A 12,238-nucleotide genomic window follows, 5' to 3' on the forward strand; every position below is an offset into this window, starting at 1 on the left:
AGGCTGATTCTTATTGTTAGATGTGCACTCCATCAGTGCTGCTGGCCTTCCTGCAGCCCCACAGAAAGCCTACTAAATTGTCTGATAATTAACTTCACAGGAAGGTGGCAAGTATCCCACAGGCCGTGTTTTATTTTGTTTTGTTCATTATTAATGGCGATGTTAAAGCACACTGTGACTAATGTACTAAGGATGAAAAAAATGAAACAGATGCAAATGGCTTTCTAGTAACTCGAGTGTATGCAAAACCAGAAGATTTTTGAACAATTTCTAAAAGAGAAGAGATAATTATTTTTCATAGAATACAATCTGATACATGTGTGGTAGTACACTTTTATTATTAAATTTAAATTTCACAGATAATAATGTATCTTCCTCAAAAACATTAAACTGTTACAGACAAAAAAAATTATTATGCTAGTATCCCTGTTGATTGCAACCCCAATTCTGTACTCCTCCCTACAGGGGGTCATAGGGAACAGTTTAGTATTTAGAATTCCAGACCCTTTTTTCTACATATTCACATTATATACATATGTACTTACACACATATATATACACACACATTAATAGAGCTGGTGTTGTATTTTTAGTGCTTTCCTATATATTTGCTGAAAAATCATTCCCTGAAAAAAGCAAAGAACTCAAATTGTATCCATATACAAAAAGGATATTAATTAACAAAACCATACCAATCATATGCCCACTAGTATCATTGCCCACTAGTCAATCAAAAATCAAGCAGTCAAGTGCACAGGGCAAGACAATGGTTGACCAACTGTGGTCATACCTCTGACCTGGAGTCTATCACTGAAAAAATAAAATAAAACAACACAACAGCAACTTAACTTAGGTCATGCCACACAAGGATGTGAACTGAGAAGCTCTGAACAAATAACAGTGAAGTAAAGAGGCTACTTTGGAAACCCTTAAGTGCATAGGAAGGATCTGGTTAACTGGGGTTTGTTTAAGCACTGTCTCTTTTGTTCAAGTTCTCTTCTCTACTATTTGTCTAGAATTGACCAAACCGAAGTGCAAACTCAAGTACAAATACATCTACAACCGGATCATATCTTGCAGTTCTTCTAGGAAGACTGCCTGATTCTTCCAAGCATGGTCATGCATGGCATCTGAGATGTCTTCAATCGGCCAGACAATATAACACACTCACAATGTCACTTACCAGCAAGCCTCCCAAGACCACCATTGCCAAGTCCAGCATCTTCTTCAATTTCTTCTAACTCTTCTATGTCCAATCCAAGCTGGTAATGAAGGGAAAACAATATTGGAAGCAGATACAAACACAGGCCATTCAGAGTGGAAGCCATTCCCTACAGCTCTGGGTAAAGATACTCATTTACCAGGTACCTTTACCCAGAGCTGTACCTTTTACTCTTAATCTAGCGTCAGCTCCCTTAAAGCTTGTTCCAGCAACAGATACCAACTGCAGAGGCAAACTGTATGAGATGGTGCAGCTGCAGCATGGAGAAGAGTGTGGGCTCTAAAAGTCCATTATTGACTCTGTTACTTCCTATATGACCCTGGGTAAGCTACTAATTCTATCCCACAATTTTCCTATTTAAAAAATGTGGAGGCTAACAGTACCTACCTCACTGATGATTGCCATGAATTAAATGAGATTATATAAACAAAGCATTTAGAACTATTCTTGGGCAGATATCCCTCAATAAATGTTAGCTATTGTCATTAAAAAATTTTTTTTGTGTGTGTATAACTGTAGGGTTAAAATCTCAGAAACAGTCCAGTACCAAGCTGATATTACTTGGACTGAGGGATTTTGAAAATGACCAAAAGGTCTGAGGTCAGATGTTCTAGAATGGACTAAAGTTCATCTTTTCATGACCACAGCATATTTACTCAGTAGGGTCAAAAGTTGCTAAGCCAAAACCAGTTAGTAAGTCACTGCCCCGGAGACCTGGGGGCTGACAGCAGGCAGGGAAATTGCAGTCCTGCAATCCAGCTGGGTGGGGTAAAATCCTTTGCTTTTCTGTGGGGTGGATAAGAGGCTGTGAGAAGCCAAGCAGCATCTGTGAACTTGGGCCTGGATGGGACTGATTGATAGCCAGCTCCCTGCCCCGAAATGTTTGGGATCACACAGCAGAGTCCACCAGCACCACTGTACACTCATGACAGAGCTCTACAGCCCTGGAGATCACACTGGATTGCTCATTTTACAATGAGAGAATTACTGGTCAGACAAATGACTTGTTCCATGTTGACTAGATGCTAATCTAGCCCAGGCATGGCTAAAGGCGGCCTGTTGTGAAACAACTGGCTTCTTAACTGAAAGTTAGGCAACCCATGAAACTGGGTATTTTTTAAAATAGAAAAATAATTTACACATTTGAAAACATATGTGGAAGATGTACCAATGCTTGAAGGTGTGCCCCAGTTTCCGTGGAACCAGGATCCCTACCTTTATACCAAAAGTTGCTTTCTCACACAGGTCTTGACAACTATATATCTTTAACCATGGTTATGTTATGTTCAACCATGGTTATGCTTCTGTTCAGTGTTAAAGGGGCTTTCGAATTTGCTCTCCGCAGATTAGAGCTTACTAGGGTCCTTGTGTAAGCCAACTGCTGGTGCTAACACTCAGAATTTTTAAATTCTAAAAATGTAAGTCTAAAGTATAATATAAATTTTGAGCAAGTAGACATAACATCCCTCCCTTGGAATAGCCTATAGCCAGGCGGGATCATGCCATCCTGCCTGGCTAAAGCCTACTCCAAGAGAGGGATGTTATTTTCAGCTGCTATTAGCAGAAGGAGAGGGAAGGGACATGGTGAGGACCTGCAGGGGTTCTTTCACGGGAAATGCTCCACCTAACCTACATGAAGGACACATGAGGGGACAATCCCATGGTAAAGGAAAGGGACAGTCTGAACAGTCTCTCATTTAGAATTTGTCTTTGCAAATACACATTTCTTCTTTCAACCACATCAAAAAAGTTAAGGACTACTTGTTTTGGGTATGAAGGTACCTGAAGCTCATGAAAATAAAGTTAAATATATTCATGAAAACAACTTAGTAGATTAGGGTTAAGCCTTCAAGCTCCTCCTTTAAGAAGGAAGTGTATCTTACATCTCATTAAGCAACAGAGAAAGTATGACCACAGAATTTTTAAAGCTGATCATTTTCACAAATTGCCTTGATACATGAATAACAGTCAAAATTTGATCATTTCTTAAAAGTGTGATAGAAGCCCAAAGTAAAGCTTGTGATTCTGACAGCAGAATACTCAAGTACTTTTAAAAGACTTGTTCAGACATTAATTTCTGAAATGTAATTTGTGGGGAATACTGTCAAAGACTTTGATTGCAAAAGAAAATTCTCATGAGTCATAACGAGTTCGCTAACTTCTTTTTCTGGTTGTTTCTCTTAAACAAGAGATTACCAGTAATGCATATTTCTAAAAGTTTGTAATAGCTACATCTATAGAGGTGATTTTTCACTCTCATTTTACTTTTTTGTGTGTGTACAATGTCCCCAAGTTTCCTGAAGTGCATATGAAATTTAAAGAGACAGGATGAGAGAAATCTAGGAACAATGTACCTGGTAAATGGCCTCATCACAGGCATTTTGCAGACCGAGGTTGATCATAGTGTTCTGTAATGTTCGACCCATGTAAAATTCCAAAGAGAGGTAATAAACTCTCTGAAATAAAGAAAAGGGAGATAATGTTTCCTTTAAGAGGTCAACCTTACCTAACATAAAAATACAAGGTCATGTGTTAGACCACCAATAAGAAACAAATAAGCAGGACTATGTTACCACAGCTTCAAATGAGACTCCTGTCAGAGGGGTTTGAACCAGAGCAACTTCATCTGGAATAGGAGTTGGGTAAAATAAAGGCAGAGACCTACTGGGCTGCATTCTCAGGAGGTTTGGCATTCTAAGTCACAGGAAGAAACAGGAGGTTGGCACAAGATACAGGCACAAAAGCCTTGCTGATAAAAGACTTTATTTGCCTCCTTTTTAATGATGCCAAATTAGTACGGTATAAGGTATTTTAAAATATTACAAAATATGTCTTAAATACTTCTCTCTTGGCAAAGAAGCCAGCCAAAACCCACTGAAACCAAGATGGCAACGAAAGTGACCTCTGATTATCCTCACTACTCATTATGCACTAATTATAACGCATCAGTATGCTAGAAAACACTCCTACCAGCACCATGACAGTTTACAAATGCCAAGGCAATGTCAAGAAGTTACCCCATGTGGGTCTAAAAGGGGGAGAAACCCTCAGTTCCAGGAATTGCCCACTCCTTTCCCAAAAAACCCATGAATAATCCACCCCTTGTTTTGCATATAATCAATAAATAACCATAAAAATAGCCATCCAGCAGCCCTCAGGGTTATCCTACCTATGGAATAGCCATTCTTGATTCCTTTACTTAATCAACTTGCTTTCACTTTATGGATTTGCCTCAATTCTTGTGCAAGATTCAAGAACCCTCTCTTGGTGTCTGGGATGGGGACCCCTTTCTGGTAACACTCCTATAGAGATGTATGAAGGACTAAATACAAGTGTTACTGACAACAGGCTTTGGCAAAGCACTGTTTTTGGCAAAGTAATTCAGTATCTTTTACCCCCAGGGAGAAAAAAAGGAACTAATCTAACTAACTAGATTCAGTGTTTTGTGTTTTTCCACCTCCTGTTCATGAACCTCATGAACAAACCATAGGTTTTGGACAGACAGAAGTCAGACTGCCATAGCTTACCATTCATTAATAAAGTATTTATATAGGGCACCTCTGTGGGTGCTGGTAAGGTGGGTTGGCTATGACTTTCTCAAGTCATTCGAGAAATACAAAGATTAACTCACACATACCCCAGGGGTTAGAAAATATTCCTCCTTGACTGATTATTGTAAGAAAATTTGTAATTTATTTTATTTTATTGATTACTTATTTTTTGAGACGGAGCCTCCCTCTGTTGCCCAGGATGGAGTGCAGTGACACGATTTCGGCTCACTGCAACCTCTGCCTCCTGGGCTCAAGCAATTCTCCCAGCCTCAGCCTCCTGAGTAGCTGGGACTATAGGCGCTCACCACTATGCCCAGCTAATTTTTGTATTTTTAGTAGAGATGGGGTTTCTCCATGTTGGCCAGGCTGGTCTTGAACTCCTGACCTCAGGTGATCTGCCCGCCTCAGCCTCCCAAAGTGCTGGGATTACAGGTGTGAGCCAAGTGCCTGGCTTATAATAAATTTTAGAATAAAATTTTTCTATAAGGTCTGTTTCCTGGCAAGTTCCTTCTGAACAAGAAGATTACCTAAGGTTTATTGGTACTTGTTCTTACTGAAATTGGAAATTTCTCTATTGACTTAGACATTATTTGCCTTTGACATGGTAAAAGTCAAGTAAATATCATCAGAGTTGAAGGTAAGAGGTATAAAGGTCAGACTTGCCACAAACCTTTTTTATATACAAGCACAGTTTACTAATTAAAAAAATAAAATAGAACCAGTGAGTAACTTCATCATCCCCTATTACAGTATCTTGCTCTTCATATCACTTATCCTCTGCTTTCCTAACAGACACAAAACAAAACAGCAAAAACCTGTAAATGCACCAATATAGTTACCTGAAGTTTTAGGGATTGCCCATTTCCATAAGAAAAGAATTAAAAAAAGAAAACAAATAGTATTTGGCCAATAAGAAAAAAATAGTGAATAAAATTCAGTACAATAAAGGCCTATTATCCTATTTAACATATTAGTCACACATAAATATTTAAAACAAAACATGATTTGAAAATGCCAACTTAGAAGTTTCATTTTTTCCCATTCTCCTTTTATTAACAATTGAATTCTAAATTTCACAAGAAATAGTCAACATCCATGTCCTAACAGGCCACCTAACACTGCTTTCCAGAACGCGTCATCTTCGCTTTCATTCAAGTTGTTTGAATGTCTATAATGCTGTTACTAGAACCCTCACCAGCTATTAGATGCCTTCGTATAATTGAATAAAAGTACCTTTTCTGGGGCAGACATAGGGAATGGCTGGTGCTCTAGTGGGTGATGACTGCTGTCACAGGAAATAGTATCTTAAGCCACAAATACCCATTTGCATAATATTTTCTTACCTGTATTTTCATTATCTCTGTAACCATGATGTTTTGCCTTTTTCTTTTAAGTAATCTATAAAAAGTTGGTTTATATAGTATATATTCAACACTTGCAATTGTGAGGGCATACCCCCAGGAATAGACTACATCTGTATTAAATTTCTTTGCCTCCCTTTTAATGATTCCACATTAGCATGGACTTAAGTCTTCTTAAAAGCATTTCAAAGTCTTTCTTAAGAAATATGTGGTTGCTCAAAATAAAGTAAATGAGAAAATACTTCCTTGCATGACAGACTTTATAAGGACAGGAGTTTAAGGTGATTCCCTATTTTCTCATAAATAATTTTTTGGAGGTAATCTCTCCTTATATTTGGGAATATATAAGACCTCAAAAAATAGATCTTTGCCATCCTCTTAGTTAATGATCTCTAAACATTTGTTACATGTACCTAATAGTAAAATATATGAGCATCTCCAATATACCTTATAAATTACATGCATGTATTATGATTACTAGTATTTTATGTGTATTATGCAAAAAGTGGATATTTTCAAAAGGTTTTTAAAATAAAATAAAGAAGATATAACAAATAATTTTTAAATGTGTGTTTTATTTTTATTCCCAGCATTAGTCAGAGGGCCTGGGTACTTCTGGGAAGACCTCTCTGGAACACCTGTCAATCAACTTGCAGGACAGGGGAGAGGTGAGCATAGAAATGTGGTAGGAGGGACACTGCAAGTGAAGCAAGGGCCCAGGTGGGGATTGGTTTGTTGGGAGAGCGAGGTGGGTACAGAAGGTAATGGAAAATAACAAGGGAAGAACAGGCCCCATCTGGACTGAGAAGGGCTTTTACATGCTTGCTTAAGGACTACGGTAAGCAAGAGGAGCCAATGATAACTGAGTAGGGGGCAAGATGTGTTGCTTTAGGAAGCGTAAGCAGACTACAATGCACAGAATAAGATGGGATTGTATACTCAAACGCCTTCAGGATCTACGCAGAGAAAATAAATGTGTAATTGAGGTCACAAAGAAGAGTACTGGGCTAAGAAATGGAGTGTGCAAGTACTGCCCATAGGTGCTAAAAACTAAACTCCTGAAAAATATCTTGGCCAACAAAATATGTCTGCTATCCTTATTCAGCGTTAGGCCACCAGTTTTACCACTTCTGGATAGCAAAATAATCACTCGGAGTCTGCTGCAACAAATGAGTGGCTAGAGCCTCACCAAGGCAGGAAGTACAATGGAGGAGAGCAGGTCATTCAGGGGAACCTATAGAAATCCACAGAAATTGGCAACCAGTTGAATGGCAAAGAGTGACACTAAAGTTTGTGTCTTGATTGTCAAGATGGCAATTGTATTAAAATAAAAAAAACACAGAGGCCAGACGCGGTGGCTCACGCCTGTAATTCCAGCATTTTGGGAGGCCAAGGCGGGTGAATCATGAGGTCAGGAGTTCGAGACCAGCCTGGCCAACATGGTGACATCCCGTCTCTACTAAAAATAGAAAAATTAGCTAGGCATGGTGGTGTGCGCCTGTAATCCCAGTTACTTGAGAGTCTGAGGCAGGAGAATGGCTTGAACCCAGGAGGCAGAGGTTATAGTGAGCCAGATCATGCCACTGCACTCCAGCCTGGGCGATAGAGCAAGACTCCATCTCAAAACACACACACACACACACACACACACACATACACATACACACAAACAACAAAAAATGCAGAAGATGGGGCAGGATTGGGAGAAATAATGGTTTGAGTTTTTAATATGCTGAGTTTGAGGAAATGGGAAGGTATCTAGGTATATTCACTAAACACTTAGAAATGTAGACATGGAGTTTAAAAAGGAATTCAGACGAGGGATCCATATTTGGGATTCGCCTGCACAGTTATTAGAGAGGAAGGGAGGTGGGCAAGGAGCTTGGACACACCTACCAGTTCTACTTTACGAGGGCAGGAACCATCCGTTTAGACAGACAACTGTGATGGAGGAGATGTTTGATGAACACATGTGGAATGAAACATGTTCATTGTTGTATCTCCCGTGTATTGCTATCAGAATACCTGGTCTCTACACTGTCACAATTCCTGGCTCGTACCTGCTCTCACGTAGAGAAGGAGAGCCCAGTGAGGAAACTAGCCAGAGAACCAGGAAAACCATAAAGTACAGGATAAGCCACTGAAGGAAAAACATACAAGACTCTGGTGCTCTATGACGCTAAATGCTATAGAAGTGTGTGTTTCTAATATATGCTCAGTGTCCCACCCTTCCGCTTAAAGTTATCAAAAATAATTTTTAATGAGACGTGCAGTATGGTGTACTTAGGAGCATTCCCTTTGTGTAAATAAATTTTTAAAAGATACTGGCCAGATGTGGTGGCTCACACCTGTAATTCCAGCACTTTGGGAGGCCAAGGCAGGAGGATCACTTGAGGCCTGGAGTTTGAGAGCAGCCCGGCCAACATGGTGAAACCTCCTCTCTACTAAAACTACAAAATTAGCCAGGTGTAGTGGTGGGGGCCTGTAATACCAGCTACTCAGGAGGCTGAAGCAGGAGAGTCGCTTGAACCCTGGAGGCAAAGGATGCAGTGAGCCAAGATCAGGCCACTGCACTCCAGCCTGGGCAAGTGAGTGAGACTGTCGCAAATAAAGCAACAAGCACAGTAAATATACGTATACATAGAGTTTTCTAAGGGTACATTTAAATTGTTAGGATACATTTTAGCAGTTGCTACCTTGGTAGAGGCCTAAGTCTTTGGGGTGAAGAAGAGTCACTTTTCATTGGAAAGCTGTTACAGCTGCAATTTCTTACTGTGAGAATTTACATGTATTTTCCTTCTTAAAAATTCCTTCAGGGTTTCTTGGGCACTGGGGTTATAGGCCATTTTTTTTTCTTCACACTTTTACATGTTTAAAAAATTCTAATAAATGTTTATACATCTTTCCCACTGCCCTCGGGAAGTATCCCGATCTGTTATCCTTTTATGTCTCCACCTGGCTTCTCCAGTTCCTCTCCCAATACAGACTCACACCCACCCTCCCTCCAGCCTGCACACAATCCCTCTTCCTGCCACGTCCTGCCCAGTCCTTCCCAACCTCCTCTCGCCCTCTTCTCAAATTGTCAGGCTGAGATACTAGCCCTCTGTGGGTTCAAAATCACTCTACGAAGCTGTCTGCTCCCGCCCCCACGCCGTGGATGGAGGCGGTCTCGGACCAGCCTTCCTCAGCAGCTCCGGGGCAGGCCTCCGGGGTGGAGGGGTGGAGGGGCTGAGGGTGAGGGGAGCGTGTGTCTTCTGGAGAGCAGGAGTCCAGGGCATTGCCTGGCTCTCGGCCTTCATTGCGCAGGACTCACGAAGTCCAGGAGCTCCGACCCGTCTCAGGAGAACGGGCGGGCGGAGCTCCACGCTTGGGGCAGGACGCCGCCCCGCCTCTGCACCGCACTTAGGCGGCCACTCCGAGAGGCCTGAGACTTACGACCTTTTCCCAGTTCTGTATTTGTCTCCCCTCCCTAAACACCAAGCTCCAGCAAGGCGGGATGTTTGTCCCTTTTGCTTAGGGCTGAGTGTCCAGGGCAGAGAACGGTGTCCGGCACACAGGACGAGACGCCCGTCACCTCTAGATTAAACGCTGAGGGTCAAAGCTCCACAAAAGTTTGTGAAGTGGACAAGCGAGCGGGGCCCAGGCTTCCGCCCACCTGGGGGTTTCCAGGGGCGGACGGCACCGTGGTTTGGTTAGGGCGCTGGCAGGTGGCACCTCGCAGACGAGAGTGCGACATCGGTGGGGCCGAATCTGTTCCCCGGGCTGCCCGCCCACAGCCTAGACACGTCTCCTCTGGACTCCGGGGCAAGGACGGGGTGCAAGGGACAACTCTGAGGGGTTCCCCACCTCGCCCCCGCCCGGCCCGGCCGCCCGCCCCCGGGTACCTTGGGGCACTTGTCGTAGTAGTGCTGCTGCGTGCGGATCCAGCGCCCCACCAGGTGGTCGCGCACCGTGTGTGCCAGCGCGAAGAAGTAGTCGCGGGGGGTGGCCACGTTGCGGTCCTTGACCAGCGTGAAGTGCAGGTGCCGGTTGAAGCCCTTCTTCAGCTCGGCCACGTTCTCCACGCCCACGATGCCGCGGATGCTGATCTGCCGCCGCTTCTCCTGGTCTGTCAGGGGCTTCGCCATGGCGGGGGCGGCGGACTGCGTAGAGAGCGGGACGTACGGCCGGAGGCGCGAGACTGCCGGGCAAGGGTGGAGTCGGCTCCGCCGCGCCTGCAGCTTTCAAGGCGCACGAAAGTTTGGGGCCCGCCCCCTCGGCGCGGTGCCGCCCCCTCCGCGCTCCCCCAGCGTCCTTGCTCCCGCCTCAGGCCCGAGGGCCGAGGAGGTGCCTGGCCCCTCCCTGGGCTCTTGCGCCGCGGTGGGGTCGAGGGTGGGAGCCGATGTCCGAGCGCCGGGGGGAGCCCTGCCAGCCCAGGATCCGGGCTCGGAGGCTCCCTTCCGGATTTCCAAAATCTGCGGAGGCAGCATTTGTCCCGCCTCTGCCCTCTAGAGTCTGGAGACACAGGAGGACGTCTGTGTAGGGAAGCACGTCGTTGGCAGACTGTGGTTTTGCAGATGTATTTATTATGCCATTATGACTGTTAGGATTTCTCACCTGGAGTGGCTTCCGCCGTAAGCGACGGGATTTGGAAGGACAGCACGTTTGACTTCGGTTGTCCCAACCTCCCTTGCTTTGGCACCTCCCTTGCTTTGGCACCTCCCCAGCTTGGATCCTCAGGGCGGCTCCGTCGTTTTCATTCATTTTTTTTTTTTTGAGGACTCCAGGGTTCAGGTTTCTTGACTCCTGGACCCAAATTCGCCCTGCCCATAACACCCTGTCGCTCATCCTTAGATGAAGGTTAGTAAGAATCAGAGTAGGTGAGGTCAAGCTCTGGGCTGATCATGCAGCAGGGGCTTTTACCTTAGGCTTCTTCTTTTAACCGAAGTGGAGGGCGTGTTGGGGCTGGGGGAGAAAAGAGAAGGGTATGTGTGTGGAAAATGAAGGGATTACTCATTGCACCAGTTGCCTCGTTTACAAAAAACAACCCAGTCTGTGTTACTGTGCGGTACAGGCTGATCTTTGCACTTCCAGTTTGGGTGGTATTTGTTTGAATATGCGTGTGTATGTGTGTTTAAACCTTGGCAAAGGCAAACACTTGGTATTTTAGGATGTCAAAGGTTTTTTCTTCTTAAGTAGTGTTAATATTTTAGAAACAATCCATTGCCAGAATTAAGTTTTCTAGACAAATCTTAGTATACTGATATTAATACATTTTGCTTTTTATAATAAACCAAAGTTGATTATTTTGAATTCATACACTGTGGGAGGCGTAATGGATTAATTGGCTAGGACCAAATGTGACCCTCACCATAAAAGTGAAAGTTCAAATCTCATAGGTCTGACAAAATTTCCTGACTCTTTGTCCTCCCACATTCTGAAGTTTGAACTTGAGCCTTTGGGGCAGAGACTGCATTTAGCCTTATGCAACCCCTGCAATACCAACAACGACCTGCAAAGGAAAGTATTTATAGGAGAGATGAGCATGAGGATTTGGATCTGGATGGGGCCTGAAATACCCTGAATTAAGAGTGGAAAGTGGGGTCCATCAAAATGATTGATCTTAAAAATAAGTTACAAAATTAGCCAGGCATGGTGGCAGGCACCTGTAATCACAGCTACTCAGAAGGCTGAGTCAGGAGAATCGCTTGAATCCGGAAGGTGGAGGTTGCAGTGAGCTGAGATCACACCATTGCACTCCAGCCTGGACAACAAGAGTGAAACTCTGTCTCTAAATAAATAAATAAATAAGTAAGCCTGTGTGGTAAAATTTGAAGTAAAGCAGAAAGATAAGGTCCTTTGATAATTACATGATTTTTCAAAGTGTTTATCAGCTTTGAATGCCCCCAAGATGGTCACAGCATTAAGCCAGTTATGAGTAATTCACACATAGGTGTGAAATTAGTTACTCAGCTTTAACAACTGGATGAAAAATAGGGTAGAGCCTGGGATGAGGGAATGCTAGGTCCGAGTAGATCTTCCTCCCAAAAAGTTCTCTGAGCAACAGAACACAATAATTTCTGGGCACTTGAGTGGGGAGTGAATAATTAGGTGGCACACATGAA

The 12,238-nt window shown here is 43.4% G+C and overlaps 1 protein-coding gene across 1 annotated transcript in view; it reads right to left on the reverse strand.

The window, feature by feature from the left end:
- PYGL (glycogen phosphorylase L) overlaps positions 1–10,276 on the reverse strand; it is a 44,262-nt gene extending 33,986 nt beyond the window's left edge. The window contains exons 1-3 of the mRNA XM_064365865.1: positions 10,019–10,276; positions 3,577–3,678; positions 1,184–1,262 (exon numbers count right to left, since the gene is read on the reverse strand). Of these exons, the coding sequence (XP_064221935.1) occupies positions 1,184–1,262; positions 3,577–3,678; positions 10,019–10,261 (424 nt within the window). The 5' untranslated portion in view covers positions 10,262–10,276. The remainder of the gene's footprint in view (positions 1–1,183; positions 1,263–3,576; positions 3,679–10,018) is intronic.
- Positions 10,277–12,238: the final 1,962 nt, after the last annotated feature.

Source organism: Aotus nancymaae, unplaced genomic scaffold, assembly GCF_030222135.1.
Source record: "Aotus nancymaae isolate 86718 unplaced genomic scaffold, 86718_ANA_hifiasm-v0.15.2.pri h1tg000062l, whole genome shotgun sequence".
Classification (NCBI taxonomy): Eukaryota; Metazoa; Chordata; class Mammalia; order Primates; family Aotidae; genus Aotus; species Aotus nancymaae.